General features: G+C 40.0%; 3 protein-coding genes across 20 annotated transcripts in view; 1 reads left to right on the forward strand and 2 right to left on the reverse strand.

The window, feature by feature from the left end:
- Positions 1-1,767, reverse strand: part of GPR68 (G protein-coupled receptor 68) — a 33,086-nt gene extending 31,319 nt beyond the window's left edge. For 2 of the 13 annotated variants that reach the window (XM_086893036.1, XM_086893046.1), the window contains exon 1: positions 808-1,767. The gene's annotated coding sequence lies outside the window, so the exon portion shown is untranslated. Of the gene's footprint in view, positions 1-376 lie in introns of all 13 variants that reach the window. The other 11 variants (XR_015288017.1, XM_086893040.1, XM_086893037.1 and 8 more) reach the window with 11 other exon arrangements.
- Positions 1,306-24,049, forward strand: LOC147652692 (uncharacterized). Of its 4 annotated transcripts, XR_015288018.1 has the most exons (4): positions 1,306-1,902; positions 2,348-2,477; positions 18,613-18,688; positions 18,789-24,049. XR_015288018.1 is itself a non-coding variant. In XM_086893047.1 (3 exons), exons 1-2 carry the CDS (start codon positions 1,306-1,308, stop codon positions 18,670-18,672), a joined length of 657 nt encoding a protein of 218 aa, XP_086749173.1. In that variant the 3' UTR covers positions 18,673-18,688; positions 18,789-22,326. The 4 variants fall into 4 exon arrangements, 2 of the variants coding, with proteins under 2 accessions (XP_086749173.1, XP_086749174.1); XR_015288019.1 differs by lacking the exon at positions 18,613-18,688 and having other exon boundaries at positions 18,789-22,326; XM_086893047.1 differs by lacking the exon at positions 2,348-2,477 and having other exon boundaries at positions 18,789-22,326.
- CCDC88C (coiled-coil and HOOK domain protein 88C) overlaps positions 2,710-24,476 on the reverse strand; it is a 94,544-nt gene continuing 72,777 nt past the window's right edge. The window contains exons 18-31 of one of the 3 annotated variants that reach the window (XM_023927685.2): positions 23,860-24,048; positions 23,314-23,475; positions 21,948-22,225; positions 18,033-18,176; positions 16,474-16,660; positions 16,103-16,248; positions 14,844-14,933; positions 13,835-14,076; positions 9,706-9,888; positions 9,279-9,347; positions 8,439-8,507; positions 7,354-7,655; positions 6,175-6,282; positions 2,710-4,970 (exon numbers count right to left, since the gene is read on the reverse strand). In XM_023927685.2, coding sequence (XP_023783453.2) covers positions 3,960-4,970; positions 6,175-6,282; positions 7,354-7,655; positions 8,439-8,507; positions 9,279-9,347; positions 9,706-9,888; positions 13,835-14,076; positions 14,844-14,933; positions 16,103-16,248; positions 16,474-16,660; positions 18,033-18,176; positions 21,948-22,225; positions 23,314-23,475; positions 23,860-24,048 — 3,180 coding nt within the window. In that variant the 3' untranslated portion in view covers positions 2,710-3,959. Of the gene's footprint in view, positions 4,971-6,174; positions 6,391-7,353; positions 7,656-8,438; positions 8,508-9,278; positions 9,348-9,705; positions 9,889-13,834; positions 14,077-14,843; positions 14,934-16,102; positions 16,249-16,473; positions 16,661-18,032; positions 18,177-21,947; positions 22,226-23,313; positions 23,476-23,859; positions 24,049-24,476 lie in introns of all 3 variants that reach the window. The other 2 variants (XM_023927684.2, XM_023927686.2) reach the window with 2 other exon arrangements.

Genomic DNA, 24,476 nt, shown 5'->3' on the forward strand with positions numbered 1-24,476 from the left:
TTTCACTCTGCACTGTTACATCAGGTTAATTCTGCCCGGTACTGGCAATTTGCAAAAATATTCACAAATTTTCCATCTTGTCTTGAACAGTAACATGATTGTGATGGGCAGAGAAGCAAATTTTAGGATGAATTTTTTTTTTTTTTTGGTGAAATCTACAGCTGATTCCACACTCCACTGCCCCCATCATCTAAAAATGCAAAACCATAGTCAAATGCTCTCTGGATACCCGAGTTCATGTTTAACCAGAAAAAAAAAAAAAAAGAAATTGTGGTGTTCCTTGTACATCAATTTAACATTCAGGCTGTAATACTTTCACATGAACTAGCAATTTCTTGGTAAATGTCTTCTATGTTCTGTCTTAAAAGTCATTTACCTGTGGCTGAGCTAATATGTCCCCAAATGCCTGGACAATCAGAAATCATTTCCAACCGCAAGCTGATGCACAATTTTCCTAAGCTAAGTGCTAGTTATTTTTACAATGTCCTTAACACTTAGAACTTCCCTCATTATAGAAACAAAAAAGTAAATTCTATTTTTTCAAATTCTTCTTCGGGTGGTTTTAAGTTCTGAACTCAATTAACTGAAATCAGAAAAGGTCTGCTCATTTCACAATCAGGTCCCAAGTCTGAGAACAGCAGAAGACAAACGGGAAAAATGTTTCCGTGACACGCTGTCTCTGTAAAGGACCTCAGATTTCTCGCTAAGGGTTTATCACTGCAGAGCACGCAGCCCCCACAGCGGCCATTTATTTTACTTCAAACACACACCATCATATGTTTCCTTGGGTCAAACAGCTTCACTGACCTCAGAGTCTGAGCACACTGCAGGCAGCGGGTGTTGCCAAAGTCACAGCCCTTCGGCTTTCTTGGAAAACTACTGGCAACTTAGCCGCCTCCTCGGGATGGATCCCCTTCAGAAACACGTCCTTTAATAGAAAACTCCATCTAGAGAATTAATGAGCCACCGAACGGCTTGGAGCGTTGACTCCAGAACCATTCACAGCACCACTTAGCACATAATTAGTAACCTTCAGAGAACACACCCTTTCCTCCTGCCAGGAAATATCAGCATCCTACAGCCCAAGCAGAGCTGGGAAAAGGCAGTGCCGAAGCCTGGGGCTCCTGGAGATCCCTTTTCCCCGGTGTCCAGGGGGCAGCGGCAGCCTCAGGCAGCTCGCTGAGCCCCTCCCGCACAAGCTGCCAATTGAAACAGCTGCTCTTTCACCTTCACTACTTGGAATGCATCGAGAAAGGGTCGGGCAGCTCTGCGCCATCCTTTACTCTCACAGGAACACCCCGCCCCATGGCTCCCGCCACCTCCACCTGCACAAATCTGGGAGGATTTGCTGATCCCTGTCTCTCCAAACACAATTGCTTTCTCCCCCTCAGGCACCCGAGCGCCTGCTCCATGCTGCCGCTGCTTCTGGGCGCCTCAGGCAGACCAAGCGCAGCAGGCGGAGCTGTGGGCAGGCCTTTCCCGCCCAGCCCGCTCCGTGCCCGAGGCACGGCGGGAGCGCGGCCCGGGGGGCACCGCGCCTGCCAGGCCAGAGCGGAGAGCCCCCGTGAAGGGAGCACACGGCAGAATAACCGCGCCTGTCAGGCCAGAGCTGAGAGCCCCCATGAACGGAGCACACGGCAGAATAACCGCGCCTGCCAGGCCAGAGCGGAGAGCCCCGTGGACGGAGCAGACCCCGAAATAACCGGGCCTGCCAGGCCAGAGCGGGGAGCCCCCGTGAAGGGAGCACACGGCAAAATAACCGGGCCTGCCAGGCCAGAGCTGAGCACACAGCAGAATAACCGGGCCTGCCAGGGCAGGCACCTGCTCCAAAACCTTCCTCAACATCCCCAGAAAGGCCGGAGCGGCACAGACAGCACTGTGTGCTTCAACAGCTGTTCCATGGTATAACCTCTGTATTTAGAATTATCCCACAACCGAATGGCACTACAAATGTATTTAGTACTTTTTTAATTCAAACTCACTAGAACTGAGAAGGTAAATAATTGTAAATAACTCAGAAACTGACAGCTAAGGTGTGCGACTGGGCAGGCATTTATAGGAAAAGCAGATTTACAGTAACTAACAAGTTTAAGTTAAAAGTTGTAAGACTGCTTCGTCAGCAGCCCAGCCTGCACATGTCCTCCAAAAATCCACTTTAGGATGAAATTTCTGGAAGAAGAATTTCAGTTTACTAAGAACATCCATTATGTTCTAAAATTGCCATATAGCACCCATAATTTTAAATGTTGCAAAACTATAGTTTCAATTAAAATAGTAGAGAAGGCAGAAAGGGTTTTTTTGTCATTCTCTCCATGCTGAAAGATGAATAATTTCTTACTTTCTTAAGGCGTCCTGAGAATTAAGTTCAAAATAGACCACGCAAGATACAAGCTCAGTCAAAATTGACAGCATCTTTGCCCTTTTCTGAAGTGGTTGGAGAAGCATAAAAATCCAACAGTCCAATTATAGAGTGAACTGTAAGTCACTTATTTTTCATTTTCAATCCTCCTGTAGTTTTCAGTAAGAAGGTTACAATTAAACAAAAAGACTTCTGGTACACCTTTATGTTATAAAAACAAATACAACCTCACGACATAGACACAAATACTAAGGCTTATGAAGAGCTGTTATAGACAGATCTCCAGCACTGCAAATCACATTTTTGGGGTTTTTTATTTTTCCAAGGACAAAAAGAACAATATCAATCTATTTTATTTTAATCTTTATTATAAACAATTTTGTAGTTTTCAGAATGGGATTGCTACATATTAGATAACAAAAACATCATCAAATGAATCAGTTTTATCTTTTACTAAATTAAATCAGAACCAGCAAAACAAGTATTTTTTTTAAGGATTTAGTCTATTGCAAGAAGAACACCTTTACAAACATGGAATTAAAGATACACATTTGATCATATATACATAAGCAGCTGATGACACTCTGGACAGAAACATACAAGAAACCTCTTTGCACATAAATAGATTTTTTTAAAAGTATATTTCTTTCCCATGTGTACAAAATTATTTTGCTTTCTATACTGAGAAAAGTTCTTGGAGACAAACGAGGATTTCTAAGAGACAAAAGCCCACACAGGATGTGGGCTGTCACGCACACAAGGATGTAATAATACAATTTACACTGCATTCTTATACAGTACTTGAGCTTCTTATATACATACTTACAAGACACTTTTGTACATGAGATGCCACCCTTGCAATTGAAATGGCATCTCCCCTGAAAGGCTGCATTAGTTCCAGTGTTTGTATAAAAGATAACGCAAGTTTCAAAAGGCAGCACCACTCTGCAGAGTCAAGCATCCACTGAGCTGCAGCTATAGTGAAGGCAGTGGGGTAATTATGCTGGCTTCTGTGTTTACACAGTCCAAATGGGAAAGGTCGAGATGTGACCCTTGAAGTCTATACAATACCTTCTATAAGTTGTGTCTGTGGCTAGAAAAATATTACACCAGACCCATGGCTAAAGCCACACACCTTTGCTCTTCATCTCTATGCTACTTGAGTCTCATATTTGGTTCTGTCTTTGGGGGAGAAGATTGGCTTTTCAGTATGGTTATTAATGAATGGTGGGGCCGAGTTTAGCACACATAGGACCTGTGGAACTTTTCTTTAATGCATGCAAAAAGGGTGCACAGTGCAGCAATGACAGAGGACCCTGCTAAACTGCTGGACTGTGGAGTGCTCAGAACCTGTGAGAATCAGGTGCTAAGATTGCTGTGAGATTAGGTCAGGCTTCCACTTTGTTTTAGGCACAACAGTGTCAGAAGGACTGGGGTTTTGCTCCTTGGTTCTCTTAATCACACTGTCCAACTAGGAAACAGTACCCAGAGAATGCTCAGAGCAGCCTGCAAGTGATGCCTTTTAAGACCTGACAGTGTCTAGATAAATGGTACCTGGACATCAGCCATACCAAACACCTATTACAGCTACACCTGTGGGTTACACACAGCCATACTCATACCAAACTGTCTGCTGATCCCCCTGGGGGTCAGGAGACCCAGGAGTGCTGTTGGAACTGCCTCCTCTCACGGGCTCCTCTACAGCCCCAGAGCTGCTTTCTAACAGCTTACCCTGGCACTTGGTAATTAGGGCATCACCCTGGCCTTGCCCTGGGGAAGTATTTCCCTCAGTGCTGGTGCAAACAGCTCTGGCAGAGGCCACCGTGGCCATCTCCTCAGTACGAGGTGCTGACTTGGGTTTGACTTTTGAGGGAGTATGGGATGCAGATGAGTAGTGTTGTCCAGGGTTCACACGCTCTTGCTGCTGGACATTCAGAGTGCTGGTGGATGCAGTGGGTGAGGCAGAGAACTGATGGAAGGAGAGTGGCCGCTCGTCTTTTGGTGGGATCAGGGAAAGGCGCCTTGCATCGAGCTGCCGACAGCGGGAATCGACACCTTGCATGGAACCTGCCACCTTTGCAGACTGTGGCCTCTCTCTTAAGGGTGCCTGGGAGCTCGTTGGCACAGAAGCCCTGGTGCTCTGAGAGACAGTGTCCTTGCCCCCATGTAGCTCTGCTCCTGACTTCTGAGGGCTCTCCTGCCTGTAGGCCTCTGGGCCAGCAGCCCTGAGAAGGTCTGCAGAGGCCAAGCTAAATGCCCTGCTCAGTGAAGTACTCCTCCTGCTCAAGGTTCCAGGCTGCTGGGGCTGTGCCATCTGCCGCATCCCGCTGGCAGACTGGTGCTGTGGTGTGTGAGGAAACTTAAGGGACCCTTGGGGGTTTGCTAGAGCATCAGGTTCAACTTGTCTGAGGTTTGGCTTCATGTAATTGTCAGGCTTAGCCGTTCTTCCTTCTTCACCAGCCACGGCCATCTTCACAGTTGGAGCAACAAGACTAGTGGGCACCTTGGAAGCCTCATTTCTGGATGGCTGAAGCACGTTCCCAGTAGCTGAAGGCTCATTTGCTTTCCTAAAATAATCGCTGAGCAAGTCATCTCTGTTAGTGGAGGTGTCCTGGTGTGAGAAAATATGCACGTCACATTAATGACAACATATTTTGTTTAAAGAACATGCAGAACTTTGTATTCACAAAATCTTCCCACTTAATTTAAGCCAAACACAATCATAGATTTTACATAGTGGAAACAGAAGAGATGAATGTTTAAAATGGGTATAAATCCAACTCAAGGAATAATGTGTTTATTGTAATTAGATTGTGACAGCCTTGTTTGCCAGGTTAATTGTCATAATTTTAAACCAATTTTGATTGCAACCTGGACAGCAGCTCTTTTGCTTCCCTTCACATCAGCCACTGTCACTTTAACATCAATGTATTGACGTCATATTGATGACATCTGCCGTTGGTATCAGCAGATATCAATCATCTCTGTCATATTCAGTTCATCTGGATAACTCTCTACTGTAACTTCAGGAATGTAGCAGAAGTCAATATCTTAGCGATATGTGCTAGCATTACAAAAAAATTTAATTCTTTCTCCACTGATTCCCTTCACCTCTCCCTCTCAATACGCTATGGACATTAAAAGCTGTGTGTACAATACAATGAAACACACAAAAAAATTGTTAGAAAAATTGTTTGCCTACAATGAACTTGCAAATTTTAAGTCAGACAATTAACCTGGCAGTAAAAGAAAATACACAATGAGTATTTCATGGGGGTGGTCCATGCAATCCAAAAATGGCAATGTTTGATCAGCTGCTATTGTACTATTAGTAAAAGGCATGCTCAGAACAGTTAAGGGACATGCTGTCATTACAAACAACATGCTGAAAAAGCTCATGAAATTTACTTCTTTACTCTTCTCTAGGGAGCATGTTTAAAGCTTAATATACTTATTTCACTAGTGTTCCAAATATTTCTTCCAGTCAAAATGTCGTTTTCCATTAGCAAACAACATCAATAGTAATAGTGCAGTGTGAAAATTTCTAAGCTCAACTAAGTGTTAAAGTGTTAAGGTTATTTTTAACTTTATTTAAACAGCTATTATGCACATCAACATTACAGAATGCCACGTCCTCTGAAAACACACGTGTACGAACATACACTGCAAATACTTTATGAGCAATCAATGCAAGTGATCTGCCAGCCTTAAAAGTAACAACTAGGAGTTACAGTATGCTTCTATAGGTATTAATATGCTAGCAAAAGCTGTGGTAAGTCAGGAGCTGTTGCCTTCATAGTAAGAACAACGGATACCCTGGGGATATAGAATGAAGCAGATCTCCTATTTCCCCTGCCTGTTCTGTGCCTCACGATGTCGGGATATGAAACACTGAGGACCGATTCGAGTGACTGCGAATGTTCCTGATGAATGGAAGAACATGGGAAGTAGCAAGGGGGATAGAGTGCATCAGCTTCTAACAGAAATTGGTGTAATGAAATCATTTCACTCTCATTTAAACTGCGCCGATGCTGAAAAGGAACAGGATGACAGAAAGAATGAAAATGGACATGGTCAGGTAGTTACAGACACACAAAAGTAATAATTTTAAACATCTCTAAAAGCTAAGAATTGTACTTAGGGTAATGAGGGAGTAGGAGGCATATTTAAACATTACTGTGAAAATTCAAAGACCAGAATTCACTGATGCCATGAAATTGCACAGCTCTGCTAATTTTGATACTTTTACCAAGGCATTCATAAAACAGAAATCTCTGTTCACTTACACTGTCAAACACTTAACTGTTTTTAAGATATTAACCTGTTCCATACATAGTGCACTGCCTCGCTATTGTACAGCATGTCTGAGCAGTGAAAGATAAATTCCATCTTGAAAACAAACATTTAGTTCCTGAAAAAAGCACTTCAATGAGCAACATATTCTTGCAGTCATTGAACCAATAGGGCAGTATCAGTCAATACACAAACATGGTGAATGTATCAAAAACTTCCTTTTGCAAGAAAAATACTCAAATGCACTGATATTTTCAGATCATGAGATGGTTTTATGAACTGCATATTTTGCACTTGAATTGAAAACTGTCCTAGGTTTCATCCATTACTACACAGACACACACACAAAAAATTACAAAGAAAACTTCCCAGTTTATAAATAAAAATACCTGGAGCTGAGAATTGATGATACAAAACCTTGACCACAATCTTTTGCTAGCAGAGAAACCCCAGCAGTCCAATACACAGTACTTGCAGTGAATTATCTGACTTGCCATAGCTGATAAACCAAAATAAATTAGCAGAATGCTACAGGAAAGCTAATTTTACCTTAGTTATTGAAATTGTATCATTCGTTTTGCAAGATTTGATAGTAAACACATATATGAACAAGGACCATCTTGTTTATGCCTTCACCTCCTAAATCAGCTGTGAACAGTTTTTTGACATCTGAAATGGATTATCTAGCTCTATTTACTTACACTTGGTAGAGACAGCCTGTTGCTCTCTTCCAAGAACTCTTCCAAAGTTACCATCTCACTGCCAGGTGAGGCAGACCGCTGCCTGCCTGTGTGAGACTGAGATGGATTGCTCTTCTGAGGTATATCACAGGACATCAAACCATTCCTGTGGGAGCAGGACTCATGCCTGCTGCCTGTGCTTAAGAAGGCAGCAGCAGAGTGAAGGGAATATGTGTCTCGGAGCAATACTGGTGCCTCTCTGCTTGGCACCATATCTTCACTGCTGAGGCTCTCAGTTCTACCATGGATATGGTCTAAGGAACCTGAGGAGAAGCAGAAATACCATTAATGACACTGCTCTGACATAATTTCAGTAGATTTCACACTCAGTCAGGAACTCTATCATCCAGGGCCATTTCCACACAGACTGGGCAGCATTTTTTACCCTCCTTTTTTCTCCTACAGAGCTCAAAACAATCAGAGCTTTGAAAAATCAGGACAACTAAATATCTTACAGCATCTTAAACAAGCACAACTACTTGACCAAAGAATAAAAATAGCACTGGGGGCTAATAAACCTTATATTAGTAAGATAATATTGAGCTGCCTCTTTATAACCTGTGTGTCATTGAAAGATCTCCCCATCTTGGTTTCATGACCGGAGCGCTAGAACCTGACAATGGGAAAGCAGAAAGTGGATTCTTCCACATTGTCAGGTCTGTTGGCATCCTTCAAGGATGCACGACTTGCAAAAGCAAATCTCCAGAGCCCACTGATTCCATACACAAGCTGTGTGCAGAGTAAGAACCAGAGATCTCTTGTTGTAGAGAGTCTAAGAGTGGCCTGAAATTTCCCACAATAAGATGCCAGTCAGACTGAAGCAAAATTTGACTGTCTGCCTTATAAGCTACCCCTTGCCAGAATCAATCTTAGAAAAGCACTTCTTGCCAGCAGTTTTGATTCCCAAGACAGTCATGTCCAGATTGCATAATCACTACCATTTCAAAACAAGTCTTCAAAATTAATTAGAAGGAAAATGGCATTTTACACACAGTTTCACATAATTTCACTTCCTGTTTATCACAGCTCAGCTGTAAAAGCTTTACCTTTCAAATTGAGAGGTGAACTGCTGCTGGAAGCGTTCCTACTGCTCTCTAAACTGTTTGGCCTGGACACTGAAAAACACAAATCAAGCATTGAACAAACAGGTCTGAAGTTCCTCTGATTCTCTAAAAGACTTGGCTACAGCCTCCCTTCTGAAAATAGGACCTGTGCAACTATGTCACTTTGAAAACAACATAACACACACAGGATGCCAAAATCTGTACATAGCAGAAAACATCTTCATTTTTCAAGCTGTTTAGGATTCATCTTGTTTATCTCATTTTTTGCACAAAGAAATATGTTCTGGGTTTTTACAGTAACTGTAAAGTAATGCAGATACTGAAAAAGCTCAACAATAAGTTGCTGTCTCTTTTTCAGTTTTCTTTGGAAGGAGCTGGTAGCCACTTGTAAATGAAGCGTTCTGCAATGTCTAAGCAGGGAGTGCTGCTGCTTCAACAGTGTTCCCACTGTGCATCCACAAGCCCCATACCAAATTTCTCCTACTGCTGATTCACTCCCTTAAGGAAGGAATTAAACATTCTCCAAAAAAATCAGCAACAAATCTGTAGGACATACATTAAACAGTCTGTTGGTACAGGAAGGCAACTTGCCTCAACATCAGCATTATTTTGTCAAAACAAATTTTAGCAAAACATCCATTAAAATCTCCACTAGAAAACCAGAAGCAGTTAGAATCCCATTCCCAAAATGGTGCTGCATTAGTATACCTCCTCCTGTAATAATAATGTAACTAAAACACTCCAGGACAGTTCATGTGGATGCAATGAAACAAGTCTTAGTGCATATGTTTAGAGCATGCTGCACACATGCTACAAGCTTACCATGCCGTCTGGTGTTTGCAAACTCAACCTCCGGGGACTGTTCACATAGATTATCTTCTGAATTATAGCCTGGAAAAGAACATAAAACTTAAAAGGCCAATTGAACACAGAAAGGTTAATCCTTCAGGTCAATCTCCATGTATTCTAGCAGTGTAGAAGACTGAGGTGATCAAGAGGGTTTTATAGACTCATCTTCTAAACACTGGGCAGGGAACCACTGAAGAACTGACACTCAAATGTGCTCTGTCAAGTTGATGACATTACAAGAGTGAGTAAACCCTGCATCTCATCAATTAAACCATTCAGCAGATAAAGTAGGAGTGAAAATATTAGTGCTCTGGTTTTGTACTTTGCACTAGCAACATTGCAGGAGCTATAAAGCAGCCTGCCTGGCACTACCAGCTGGTATATCAAACGCACCACACACCTTTTGGCCTGCCCTGGAGCCGGGAAGTGGGGGTGGAAGTGTGCACGTGAATAGCTGAGGTTGAGTAAGTCCTGGGACCCATTTCCACACAGCTTGGTTTTGTTGCAGAGTCTGCTGAGATTTCAACATTATCATTGCTGCCTCCATGATGGGAATTCCTTTTTTGCTTTAGGTCCATTAGCACTGGTAGGAAGAGAGGTAAATGAATAAGACTCAATGAAAAATAGCATTAAGGGATTTGTATTTATCTGCCCATACAAACATGACAAACAGGCACAAAGAAACTGCACAACAGAGGCGCTAGTTTGGCAAGCTTTTCCATAAACAGTGCAGTAGTGGATAGGAAATTTCTGCCACTAGCTTGTCAATCATGTGTGCTCTCTGTAAAGTGTGGGAGTGACAAGGGCTGCTTAGTGCTGGTGGGAGGGTTGATATTATACATGCAACAATTACTGTGAAAGGAGGAAGAAAAGGAGCAAAGACATGAATCCAGAAAAGATAAGTGAGGTGTGAAATTCCCATAACATTATTCCTCATAGGTGCATTTTATAAGAACTTACTTCAGTAATAAAATAGAATAGGGAAAGAGTGACAGTAGTCATGCTCTTACTCAAAGAAAAATAATACTGATTTGAAAATTATCTTTCATGATCTGTGCACTAAGCTAATTGCTTTCAGTTTTATATCTTTGCTGTGGTAAGAGCTCAGTCTTTACAAGGTTGAAACTCTGCTCTTAAGATGTCCTGGTGCAATGATTTTTAAGTGGAGTTCCTGGGATCTCTGCAGGAGAATAACAAAAACTGTCTGCTAGAATATTACTTGGGTTAAGAATCTGAAAAATTCTTTTCTGCTGATGAAGCAGGTTAATTTATTTCTTGTAATGTCAATGTAGTGCTTTAAGGCACATATAGAACAAAATTTAAAGAATTTACTGCAGAAAACACACTTAATGAGATGCAAAATTCTAGATTCTATATATTTCTATGGAATACTTGATTAAGTAACAGAAACTAAATGTTGAAAATGCAGCAGAGTGCAGCAGTTGAAATAAACAACTTGCAGAGACAATGGACAGACAGTTCAAAGCACAGAGCAGCTGTGAAGTTGTGTTAGAGAAATGGATGGATGTGCTGTCATCTTAGGTGGCCCCTGGAAGCTGCCTTCATTCAGGAACAATGTTTTCTCCCTAGGGTCTGCATGGGCTCCACAGACTGGGCCAGCACTTGCTCTCAGAATTGAAACTTCTGTCATGCCTGCAGGGGCAACTTCTGACTAAAGCTTCACATGCAAATCTGTTTTTCCAATTAACTTCACAGATACACTTAACACCTTCCATGGATGCCAAAAATATTAATTGCCCCGGAGACTAAGATTTTCCACAGATCTCCAAATGGGCAACAAAAAGCCAGACTGTTTTTCCAGAGTCCCTGGTTGTGCCCCTGGGGACAGTTCTGAGAGTGAGAAGGGAAAGGAGATCTTTTGGCCTCTCTGCTGGGCCCCCAGATAGCACACTGCCCATTCTGCATCCAATTCTCTGACAGGGTGGAGACTGGACATGCACATTCATTTCTGAAGCCACCAGGTCATGACTATTAGGCAACAAGAATTCTGGGCAATGGACTAATGAAGCTTATTCCCAGTCTTAAGAGAACAAATCTACATTCTTCTTCCAAAAAAATCTGTTGAAACTGAAGCAGAGGAAACTGAAATGTCAGCTCAATTCAAGATGAATTTTCTTAAATGGAAGTACAAAACTTTGCTAAATATCAGGTTTGAATGTGAGCATCAAGACACTTAGCTGAGAATAATTTTTCCAGTAGCTTCTATTCTATATTTAAAGCTAGACTTTTTAAAAGCAGAAAAAGGTGTTCAAAAACCTGCCTTTTTTAATCGTTTAGTAGCAAAGGCTATTGAAAAAAAAACCTCTGGAGTTTGAGACTGTATTTGTATTTTAGTAGGCCTACCACAGTGTAGGAAGCATAGCAACAGCAAATCAGTTTGAAACTTTAACTGGACACAATGTAAGTACATGATTGCAAGAAAATATTGAAGCGAATAGCAACTTCAGTTACTTACAACATGCACCACAGCCAATATACATACGGAGACTGTATGCCATGAGGTCCCCTAAAGTGTGCTGCATTGAAGAAATGATCCACAGTGTGCAATAGTGATTCATCTTCTACAGGAAAACTTAAGTCCATGTTCACTAATCTTTGCTTGTATTTAGAGTATTGTATAGACATGTTGAGTGTTTCTATTAATGTGCATGTTCTTTTATGGCATGTGGGGGTTTTTATTTTTTATTTTTTTTAATATTTGTCAGAAATAAATTAAGATGAATACTACAGAGAAGGTGTTAGAAAACTCCCAGTTCCGGGAAAGAAAGAGTTTCATTAGGAGAGGATGGGATGTCGGAAGAAGACCAGAACCGGAGCCGATTAGAGAAAGACTGATGATTCGATGGAGACTTAGGAGACTTTTCTTTATCCTTGCTTTTGCTTCTCATAAAGGCAATCTTTCTGCGCTGTGCAGCTAAATTGTTATCACCCAGGTATCCCAAAAAGAAGAAGAAGAAGAAAAAAGTAAAAAAAAAGGCCTTATTCATAAACTTAAAATGTCTTAACACAGATTAACGACTACACAACCGGTAAAAACAGAAAAGGCTAAACAATGACCAACACCTATGATGGAGGACTGATGAATGTATAGCTAAACACAGCTAATCTGACTCAGATTAAGGCATAGATTAACACATACACACAATATTTAAGCAAGTCCACTAAAAAATTACTGTTAGATCATTCAAAATGTTTTTGCTTTACAATATAAAATTAAATTGATGTACACGTTACTCAGAGATAACACACTCAAATTTCCTAGAGAAAGTCTTCTAGGCTTTAGTACTGGTGAGCCTCATCTCCACATAAATGTGTTTCATGAAACATCAAAATGAATGAAGCTCCATAGACTTTTTGTTGTCTCTGGCATTCTACAAGGGCCTTGTTCTGTGGCAACCCAAGCCCAACTTCCTATGCTGAACTTACGATGCATGTTAAACACCCAGAATCATACGGATGATCTTATTCCATAAAACACCTATTTGTACTTTAAGTGAATAAATGACCTCAAAGAATTAGGATAGAGAAATCAAAACAAAACCTTCAGACAAGACAGGTACTTGCAGCATTTCATAACAAGAGTTCTTTTCTTAGCTGCTCCCCTCCTGTTTCCCACCCCCCACAGTTGGAAGACAAGAATTATTCAAGTATCAATTTCAAAATTGCTTCTTGGAAAGTATTCCTGGAGTATAATAATCTATATATAGAAGCTGACAGAAACTATCTCAATAGAGCAAACAGACCTTAGGATGTATATATTACCTTTAATAAGAATGAACAGTATTTATTTTGAGGAACTTCCTTTTAAACTTCCCATAATTAGGACCACCTAATTTACTGTATAAACTAACTTAACAGAAAATCATTCCATCTTCCTTATATATGCCTTAGTGTTAAAAAAAAAAAAAAATTATATCATTTTACATGAAAAAATTCCTAGTTTAATTCTAAATCAAAACATGGTATTGACCACCAAAATCACCAGATTATGATAAAATGGTTATTTACAATAAAGGGTTTATTTGTTCTGCACGTGCACCACCTGCTGGCAGTGGCTGTCAGCCAGCTCATACCCCTCAAAGAGCCTGAACCACACACTATTCCATGATCCAGCTTTAAACTGCTTTGCTGCAAAACCCCAGTAAATAAAGTATTAGACTCAACTTATTCAGTAACATGCAATACTACATCTGGGGCAAACAGAAGCTGAAGGGAGAAGTAGTAGATAAAAGGAAGAAAGTAAACCAAAACAAAACCCAGTAACTTCTAGAGTTTACTCAAATTTCTAGTTTAGGGTTTTATGCAGACTAAAAATTTTATTGTACTAAAAAACCCCCAAAAAACACAAAACCAAAAAACCAAAATAAAAACAAAACTAAAAAACACCCCAAAAAACAAACAAAAAAAGAGGACACAAAATATAATGTGATTGGGTATTAACATATCCTATATATTAATTATTAAAAAAAAAAAAATCAGCTCATGGGTTTAAGCTGGGTATTCCTTACCTTTGTTTGAAGAACCCCCAGGGTTCTCTCTCTCTTCCACAGGGTTTGACCCTTGAGAGGTATTATCCTGAGCCTCATGTTGATGTTTCAATTTTTGGGAGGCAGATGGAGAGTTTACCATCTCTGGGGATTCAGAATGCCATGTGGAGCTTTCTGCTGCTGGTTTCAATCGCTCCCTTGGAGTCTCCTTTTTTGGCTTGATTAATTTGACTAAGGCTCTGGCTCCAATCCAGGGGTTTTTCCTGATAAAGCAGGTTTTGTGAATGGAATTCAGAAAATGCTACAAGAAATACTCCCCAAAGAACTTTACAGCTGTGCTGAAGTCATCAAGCCATCCTACATTGTTAGTTTACTGTCAAGAATTCGTTCAAAAAATGCACCATGAATTTCACAGCACTTGAGATCCATTTCTCCTCTAAAGTCAAAATTACTTTTACAGAAATATTTCTTCAGCATGAGAAATGTGAGAAAGACAACTGTTCCCTCTGCTAGAAATCTACACATATGGACCATATAAGACATTCTTACAGTGTGAAAAACTGCACTACAGGAACAGACTGGGGAGGAAAGAAATGAAAGTTGCTTTTAAGCCTCTTTGCTAAGGTTAACAGTCAGAATGATGTATGGTGGAATTAACTTGGCTCTTTTTTGTTGTTAATATAATTTTTAGGTCCCTTCTCTCCAACAGAGTGGTTATCTCTTGCTTTGAAAAAGCAGCTCTGAAAGTTCCTAGTGCTGCTTAGTCACCACACCGGGAACAAAGTGGTTCTTTCCCAATTAATTTTGGGAGTTTCAGATTCTTGTATTAATACAGAGGGCCCCAAATGAGGCCCTATGCTCTATGTTAACACAACCTGCTGCTTCAGGGAATATCTTGAAGAGTGAGAGGGAACAGACAAGTGGAGATGATATTACTCTTCAGACGAAATTTCTGTTATCCCCAATTATGGAAAGCCCTTTCTTGCCCTCACCAATCTGTAGAGCAGAGCTAAACCCATGTGGAACTTACTTTTTTGGAGCAGGATCATAGAACTTGTACTGATCCATTATCTTCTCTTCAAGTTTTTCCTTATGTCTTCTTAAGGCATTCAATTTATCACTGTGAGGGGGAAAAGCATATTCTGAGTCATCTGTATGAAATCAAGTATAATCAAAAAACTGAAGAGCAAAAGCCACCAAGAGAAGAAAGAGACTGAAATATCTTATTATCCTGAACCTTCAGGATTCAGAGTGTTTGGAGAGGTCAAACACAAAAGCCTACCAACCATGCTGATGGGTGACTTTTGTGCAATAAAGCATGAAAGGTGAAAGAACAACAGTAGATGGTGATGCAAGATCACTAATTAGTATCTCAGGCAGTGTTTGTTTGGTGGATGTTAAGACTAACTAAATTTTTTTACTGTTTATTTTGTTAACCTGTACAGTGGAAGTTGGCAAATCTTATTTTCATTCAAGTAGTAAGGCAAATGAACTTCCATCATAGAACAGTCAGACACCAGGATAAACAAATCAGAGTACATCTGAACTGTATTCAGCCTATTACAGCAAACAATTTCTAACACTTCAACCATATAGCAGTACTGCTATGAAACTCAACTCAGTAACTCCCACATCATCCTGATGTGCTTGAACTAAAATTCTTGGGGTTAGGAACATTTTTCTTCCTTCTTTCATACCTATAAGAAATTCACCGCATGAAAACAGGAGTCTTTATAAACTCGGAGTGTCTTTAAATAAGGTAACTCACTTCAGCATGTCAACCTGTGCATGAAGGACACAGCAACTTATGTTAATGTCTGTATCCTTAAAAGCAACATCAAAGCAGGTATTTCTTGAAATGCAAATGAAAAATCAAGAAGTATGGATATTTGCTATTCCTCAGGAACATAAATATTAAATGACTCTCGTAAGACTAAATTTTTGTTGCAACTCAGCTGTTTTGCAAAATCTTCTTCTTTGAGAAGTACCACTGGGTTTAGCATTCCATCTTTTCTAACTGAATTTTCCACATAGCTTCATCTGTATTATTTGAAAAGAGCTGTGCTTGCTCAGGTGTTTCGTGAACAACCCTTTGCAGTAAGGCAACATGGAAATATTTTGTGTTTTCTCCCATTACACTTCTCTCCTACCAAACATCCCCTTTTCCAACAGATATCAAGAAAACATATCATTCCACTGCCTGCTCTTCTAGTCCTGATGATGATTTGTATTCTATATTTGTCTAGATTACTTTTTTAGGTTTCACAATTCAAATTTCTTTTTTCTTACATGTACTGTTTCTGTTCTTCATGATACTGCTCCTTGCTCTCCATGTTCTGCTCCAGTAACATCTGATTCTGCTGGCTCAGCATCTGAATCTGACTCAGAAGATGATGGTTTTCTTCTTCCAGATTTCCCTTTAGACGGGACAGGAGCTATTAAACAAGACAAATTAATCTCTCCTGTGCATCCCTGGAGCACACTGTAATCAAAATAACACAATAGCATGGCAACTTAAGATACAAACTTATTCACTTCAGACTATATGGGAGTGTTGACAGAGTTTCACTTTCTATATACAGCATATCAAAAGCTTCACACAATGAATGGCAGCTCCCTAACCCAAAAGCAGCAGTAGTTTGGTATCAACAGCTACTCACCTCACAGTGGTTATCCAGCTTGGTCAGAGAGATATCCATGGATTGGTGCTGTTCTTTCAGCTCATCATACCGAGCTTGCCAACGATTCAACTCCAGCTGAGAGTTGTTCAAGGAAGTTTTCAGCTCTTTAGTGTGTGAATGCAGCCCTTCATACTCTGCCTTTAGTTGGTTGTGCAAGAAATTCACCCTAAACACCAAGAAGACAGCAGGCTTATGAAGGACACTTCACAGAAATGACGTCACATTCAAAGACCACACCATCAGTTTGCAGCTCTCACTAAGTCAAACGTCATACCAAAAAGTAATTTACTAAAAGCAACTTATAGACAGTAAGGACATTTTTATTCTAAGCATTTAATAAAATTCTATTAAGAAGTAGTAGTAACATCAAAAAAAGTTTCAAATCTACAAAAGAACTGAAAGGAAAATACATGAAAAATAAAACTGCTATTTCTTCAGTACATAAGAAACACCACAGATTTCTGAGGCACAATATATTTAAGAGCATTTGGATACAAAGGCAGCTCTATTTGACACAAATTAAGCTCACATGTTATTTTTTTTATCCTGATGCTTGAAATATGAGCATTTAAGTGTCCTGAAGAATGAAACACTGTAGTGTTGTAAGAAGATACTGTGGCATTCTTTTACACTTTTAGGTAAATCTAAAAATGTCTACAAATATTGGAGACATAACATTAAATAACTACAAACAGATTAAGTTCTGTATGTGCTGACAGATAAGCCTGGCTCTCTGCCAGCCCTGCAATCAACATTATGCAACATCTTTGTTCCTAACAAAATGAATTAGGAAAAGCAAACTTGAGAGAGAGGCTCTGCACTGTTCTAAATTACAATTGTAGCTCAACATAAAATGTGATTTTTAAATATGATACAACCTGACATTGCTTTAACTTGACATGGTCTTGCTCCTTATTTGTACCAAACAGATTCTCAAAACACCTTTGAAGTATGAACAAGACTACAGGGAGGTTTTTGGGTGTGGCTCTTGAAAGGGGCTCTGCCATAAGTTAACAGCTAGCACTGATGAAGAGTCTGTAGGTCTGCTTTTAATAACAGGAATGGCAGTTTTCTCTGGGCAGCAGAAAATAAACAATGGTAATTCCTAGAGCTAAAATCATATTGTGTAAAAACCATAAACCAGTGCTCCTCAAGGGAAAATAAAACAGTATAATTTAGGGGGTTGGGCATTTGTAGTAGTGTAGTAGTGTAGTCTGCCTAAAGGCAAGTGCCTGGGAACAATTCATTGCAAAAAATGCTTGTGAACTGAACCAAACACGTGTGGAAGCTTATTTTGGGAGCTTATTCTGGAAGCAAAGGTCCCAGGTCTGAACCACCAAATAACAGTATTGGTTGACAATATTCATAAAGCTGACCATCTTTAACAAGTTAAAATTACCAAATTAACAATACCAAAACAGAGAAAAAAGAATAGACACATTATATGAAGGTACTTCAGACATAAAGCAACATATTTGTGTTTTGCATAATTGACTTTTAATTGAGATATATGTAACAATTAAGCAAAGGAACCATACCTGTCCAGTTCCTCCCTCAGCTTCTGATTTTCCCCAGTGGTTATTGCATTTGATCTTCTCTCTTGTTGCAAAACTTCTCTCTCAGTTTTTAAAACTAATTCCAACTCTTCCAATTCTGCTTTGTGTTTCGTTAAACTGTTGTATCTGCAAAAAGAGGAATAGCATACCCTACATACCCATAGCTGTTTCCAGATACTTTTTTCTCTAGTGGCTTCTGTCAGAATCTGTGCCCATACACACCAGCAGAGGCCACTGGAGCCACTGGTACAGTCAATGTCAAAAGTCATGGGCACATTTTTTGTTCCCTGTAATAAAAGTGTACTGCCCCAAACTATCAGATAGATCTGTGTCAATAATGAAGAAATATTCTTCGGAGCAATTTTAAAACAGAATCTAGGTGGAAGATGTAGCACTGCTTTAAAAATCTAAAGAGAACAAGCATCATCTTACAGTGACTCTCATGCCAGCAGAGATGAATGCAGAGCACAGTTACTCTGCAGTCATGAAAACTTCAAAACAAAACCAAAACCAGCAGACAGCACCAAATACATTGACTCATGCCAACTTATTTTTCTTTCAGGCTGCCATTCCATTCACCCCAGGGTCAAATTACAGCCTGTCCCAAATTCCAGTCCATTGAGGGGCCACACAGGAAAGTACCTGTCTCCCATACAAAAGCTGCTTTATGCTATTCATTCCCAGTAAAAGCAGTAGAGTTTAATTAACCTTATTTATTTGTTTTTTTGCTCCATTCAGCTCTGGGACATTTCAAATTCAATGTCCGTACAATAAATGGAAGAACCTGAAAGCAGAGGAAGGTTTCACATCCAGCTCCAAGAAGTATTTTAGACAGACTGCATGCCAATGCAGAGTCTGAGAAGACAAACTCCAGTCAGTCCTTTGGCAGAGATTACCTTGGATGTCTCTGCAGAAATTGCACTGTTAATTCTTTTGCTGTCTCTGTATGATAGGGCTACTCTGTTCATTTTTATCCAAGCCCTCTATGCTTTAAAGAGGGCTCCTTAGAGAGAAGCAGAATACTGTTCCAGTGTTACCAGCCAGGCCCAGCACCACAGGCTGCCACACTGAGCCTGAGGTAAACCACAGCTGCTCCCCTAGCTGTTAGGTGAAAGGTAAGAAAGAGGAGACTATCTGTAAAAATGGAAATGATTGTTCATGTCCGGCATCCTAATGAAATCCTCAAGCAAAAATCTTCTTGTAGTAGAGATTCAGCCTGGAGTCTACAATGTGAGCACAATCTGTGCAACCTGACAAGCTCTACAACCAGGGACCAGGTTCCTCTTCCTGTAGGACCTATTCAACACACATGTTCATTTCACTTTTTAAAGCATCAGGCTCTTAGACAGAAGGACTTTAAAAATATTTTCTTATACATGCATATAGAATCTATTTTGGCTCTGACACAATCTGTTTCTAGGATTGAACAAACGTAGTTCCCTTTACTCCTTTTGGCTTTCATTCTTTCTGAAGCTTTTGGAGGAGAAATACTATAGGTAGGTATATCTGAAATGACTTTGAAAATGCTCAGCTATGATATAAAAGTGTGGCAAAAGGAGCCAAGAAAAATAATTACCAGGCAGCACCGGTAACATAATAATACAACTCCCTGCAATGTGTAACCCTACAGCAGGGATTTTTTTTCCCAGTGTCTATATAGGATTAGACTTCTCCAGACTAAGCCACAGAGGAATGCCTAGGGATCTGTTTATCAACTGTAGCTACAAAGTTACTACCTTCCCTTAGTAACATGCAATATCTAAAGCAATTTTAAAAATACAGAAGAGGCCAGCCTTTCTGCATTCAGAGACGGTCAGCCAGACACCTCAAAGTTAAAAAACTGCTATTAAGGTAAATGACCCTAAAATACTAACTTTCCTCTTCTTGCTAAGCCAAACCCTAAGCCAAACCCACACATCCGTGGTTTGCCAGGCTATGACAGACCATTTCACTGCAGTTACACACAACCCATTATTAAATCCCCACTGCAGTGTTAATACTGTGCAGACAGAACCAGAAGAAGTTTAATGAAGTTTGCTCAGGTGCAGAAAATATTCTGTGGTTAGAATGCAGCAGAATGGACTACACAAACCTTTGGGACCTTGGCTGTACATGTTGTTGGACATGCACAAGCTAACGAAAGTTGCTGTGGATTTTTCTAGACAAGCTGCAGTCATAGGTTTGTGTGGAAGTGCAATCTGCCTTAAGCAACAGAACTATGATTACAGTACTGTCACCTGCTGAAGAAAACCAATCACCTTGGAGCTGTGATATGCAAAACCCATCTCCTAAGCACCACACAAGAAAACTTCTTGGCTGCATGAAGCTGCTCTGGGGAAAATTTAGCAGGTGGTGTATTCTAGCTGAATTAAAAAGTGAAATATTTCATCAAAGCAGTTAATTACCTTAATTAAAAAGAAGAGGTGTAAGAAAATTTTTCTTATGCTACTGTTTCTCCCTTCTGCTCCCTCAGCAGCATATGATGGAGGGAGAACAAAACACACACTAAAAAAAAGTAGCTTGTGGGTTTTTTTTTTCCTGACAGCCAAATGGAGTCCTTGGACAAATCACCTTGATAAGTATCTTTTAAGACTGATCTGCTGAGGAGGATACTGCACACGTAGACCTGCCAAACTCAACCTGTTTTGAATAGGCCACCATCTGCTCCCCTGCAACACCTCTCACTAGGAGTCAGATCTCAGAGAGTCCAAACTGGTAATGATTACAGTGGTGACCTGAGCACTTACCTCTATAGTTAACATATTCTTTGAAAAACACTTTTTCCTTAGGCTAGAGCTGCTTAGTGTTTGGTAATCATCAAGCAAAAAAAGAACACAGCAAACTGCCTTAACACACTGCAGTGTAGTAATCTCAAGCAAAGCCTGAATCAATGAGAACCATTAATCAGTCTGAGAAAGACTTGGTAAGCAGGAACAGTGTCTGTGTAATCACTTACAGCTCATTTAGTCGACAGCCAAGCAGCTGTCCTGTCACAGCCCCAGTGGATATTTTAATCACAATAGTTTACTTCTGTACTTAATAAAAATCTACTGCACATTTTCTTTGCCAGCTCCTTAGTCTTTGGCGAAGAAAAGTTTAGCACCAATTTTCAGTCCACTAATCAAGAATCACCACTGAGTTGCTCTGAACCCAACTGATGATACTGCACAGAAGCAAAACCTAAATACAAGTGTTTTGAGGAAAATCACTGAAAAATTTAAGTTTGAGAAATAGACAGAGCAGCATTTCTGTAGTAGTACATTATGTATATTGTTCAAAATATGCACAGTTGTCAGGTAATGACACTGGCTAAACAATTAACAGTTTACTGATTTCCTAATTCAACTGAAGGGCCTGAAGCAAAAGCTTTAATTATGAGAACTACAAGAAAATTAACAATACATCATTATCTCATAGTTAGGTCAATATAGCTTCCTTCAAAGAACCTCCTTTGACATGACACAGATACCACAAGGTTCAATGGTTGAAATTTTTTAAGATACACACTACTCACATGTAGGTGACTTGCAGACTTTATGGTTAGGAGACTCCACACAGTAGAAGTGGAGAATGTTTTTAAGGCTATATGCTGATATAGCACAAGTCCCTAAATGCAGTAGAAGCATTTAAGCTACTTCTGACAAAGTATCCCTGAGATCCAAGCCCATGTTTGCTGAATATCACCAGAGTCATCTCTGTTCTGCCACCTTTAGAGATATAAAATCTAGAGCTTTGCAAATATTTTCATCTAATGTCCTAATGACAACAAGAAGGACTAGGCACTTTTTCAGGGCAATAACTTTGTAATTTCTATTTGTAATTGTAAACAACATTTAAGGCTAAAATTGTAACATATGCACATTCTGGCTACAATATACCTTTGAGCAGTGAGCATACCTCTCACGCAGACCTTTGTGCTCCAGATCCAGGGTTTTGTGTAATGTTTTCAGGCAGCTGTGCTGATTTATTAGCCTTTCATACTCCACAGACTGCCGTTCATGCAGTGAAGTAAGGTGTTCATGGTCCTGAAGCAATGAGTCATACTCAGCTTTCAGCTGCTCCTTCTGTTTCAGTAGATTTTCATTCTCACTCTCCTTGGCTGTCTGCTGATTTTGAAGTAAAGCATTCTGGGCCGTCAGCGAAGCACTCTGGGAGCTGAGAGTTGAATTTTCTACCTAAAGTTTCACATGTAAAAAGTGTTACTTTTTTATATCTACTGGTATATACAACAAACATTTTGTAGCAGCTAATATCCATATAAAGCTAGTCACGAATACCTCCATTGCCTTGTTGACTTAAGACACCTGCGTACAATTTGGCATCATTTTGGAATTGCTGCTGGTGGTAGGCACCACACAGCTATGCTATCAGCAGTATGAAAATTTTCACAATAAGCTCCAAAGTGGAAAAAACACTGCTCTACCAGCTCTTGAGCCCAAAGACCAAGATGATGTGGAATAGTCCCAACTCAACTGCACCTCTGACAATCATCAAATTGACCTTTTATCAAAGGTCAAAAGTTATCCCATATTTGTATACAAGTGATGATACTCAAATTCACCCAAAAACATTAACTGCACCACTGTGTATGTGAGCAGTACAAGTCTGGTTTCAGTAGAGAGATGGTGCACTGATTTTATATGTTGCTAATATAAGTCAATTATGGATAGGAAATCATTAATGAGAACAAAAAAACCCCATCTCTGAATATGCAAGAGACAAAGCTTGAAAAGTGAAAGTCACACAAGAAAAATAAAGATAATCCAATGTTGTTCTTTAAAACTGGTCTCTTTCTCAAAATAAGCTTAATTTTTTAAAAGTCAAGTAATTTTTAAGAGTATCTTTTCCACTGGCAATTTTGACATTTTGTCTGAAAGGTCAAAAATTCTGATTGGAACTCTTTGCTACAATGCCTATGGGGAGCTGACTTGTGTCCTTTTTCCATTTCTGCTGAGCTCTTTCGCAGGCATAGCATTAACACAAAAAAGCAAGCAGCAAACCTTTTTTTATTTCACAAGTGTCACTTCTGGAATAACACATCTGGATTTTGCTGTATTAGTTTAAATTAGTTCTAAATAACCACCTTCTTGCTGAAGGTAGATACCAGACAATTTCAATTCAGACCTCAAACTAGGCTCCAGCTCCTGGGCCTCATCTTTCCATCGTTACATCAGCCTACCAACACAAACATTTCATTATTAGCTGCCATTTTTTCCACACTACTATAATCAAATCCAAGCTCCTGGCATAAGGATGTCCTGACCTGGAGTTTGGCTGTCTGTGTTTGCAGGGCAGTGTTATGCTCCTGAAGGAAGACATTTTGCTTTTGTAGTGTCAGGATCTGATTGTTGAACGAGACATTCTGTGTTTCCAAATGCTTTAGCTGTTCCTTAAGCAGCTGCTTCTCAGTATGCAGAGCTGCATTCTGAAAGAGAGATGGCATTGAAGGGGTGACAGGAAGAAAAGAAACAGCTGTCCTGATCATCTGGAGTCCTATCAAAGATGACAACTAATTTGTGATGATCATTCTGCAACAAAGGCATAAAAAAACCCTCTTCCAAGCATTAAATGAAGGTAGGAGAGATGTTACACACAGGATTAATCTCTACAAAGATGCAACAAGATGGACACAAGACACATGAAGCACTTAAGTCCCATGCAGTCCTAAGAAACACCCAAGGAATCTGGTAGACTTGGGTGCTCCAGAAAACCTACCAAATTACTTTAAGCTCAAAAATCCAGTTTCCACCAACCAACTCAAGAGCACAAGAGAAGCCTATGAGCTAAGAGGAAATAGGAGAAGTCTTACATTCCTTTCCAGTTCAATGGCCCTGTCCTGCAGTTTAAGCAGCTCTGTGGTAGCCTCTTGGTGCCCTTTTTCCAATTTCTCATTCATTTGCTGGTTGGGAATGAGCTTCTCTGCTGAATTCTTCAGTGACTTCTGAGCATACTGCCCATCCTGCTGGGTCTGCTGAAGTGCATCAAAGTCCTTCTTCACCTGCACAGTCAACAAGCAACAACCTTCAACACTGAGGGAACTGGAATAATGCATTAATAATGATGGGATGTGTCACTCCTCTCTTGCACTGTACAGACTTTTAGAGAGGCAACAACCATTACACTACTTCACAGTAATGACACAGACACGTGGAAGAATCCACTTCTCTTGGCCTCCAATCAGGTGCCTTTAGACTCCAGCTCACTGACACCTAACAGGCTGTTCTTAGGCATGATGTTTCAACTGCAGTCTTCCTCAGCCTGTTTCCACTACACAAAGCAGAAAAATACAGCCATGCCAACAAAAAAAAAAAAAAAGGGAAAACAGATCTAAAAAGAGCAATTATCCAAGAAAACCCCTCCTGATGTGCCCCAGCCCAAAATTTTTGTTATTAATTTTGTGTCAATATATAGAAAGGGACAAAAAAA

This window comes from Cyanistes caeruleus, chromosome 6, assembly GCF_971803275.1.
Source record: "Cyanistes caeruleus chromosome 6, bCyaCae1.hap1.1, whole genome shotgun sequence".
Taxonomy (NCBI): domain Eukaryota; kingdom Metazoa; phylum Chordata; class Aves; order Passeriformes; family Paridae; genus Cyanistes; species Cyanistes caeruleus.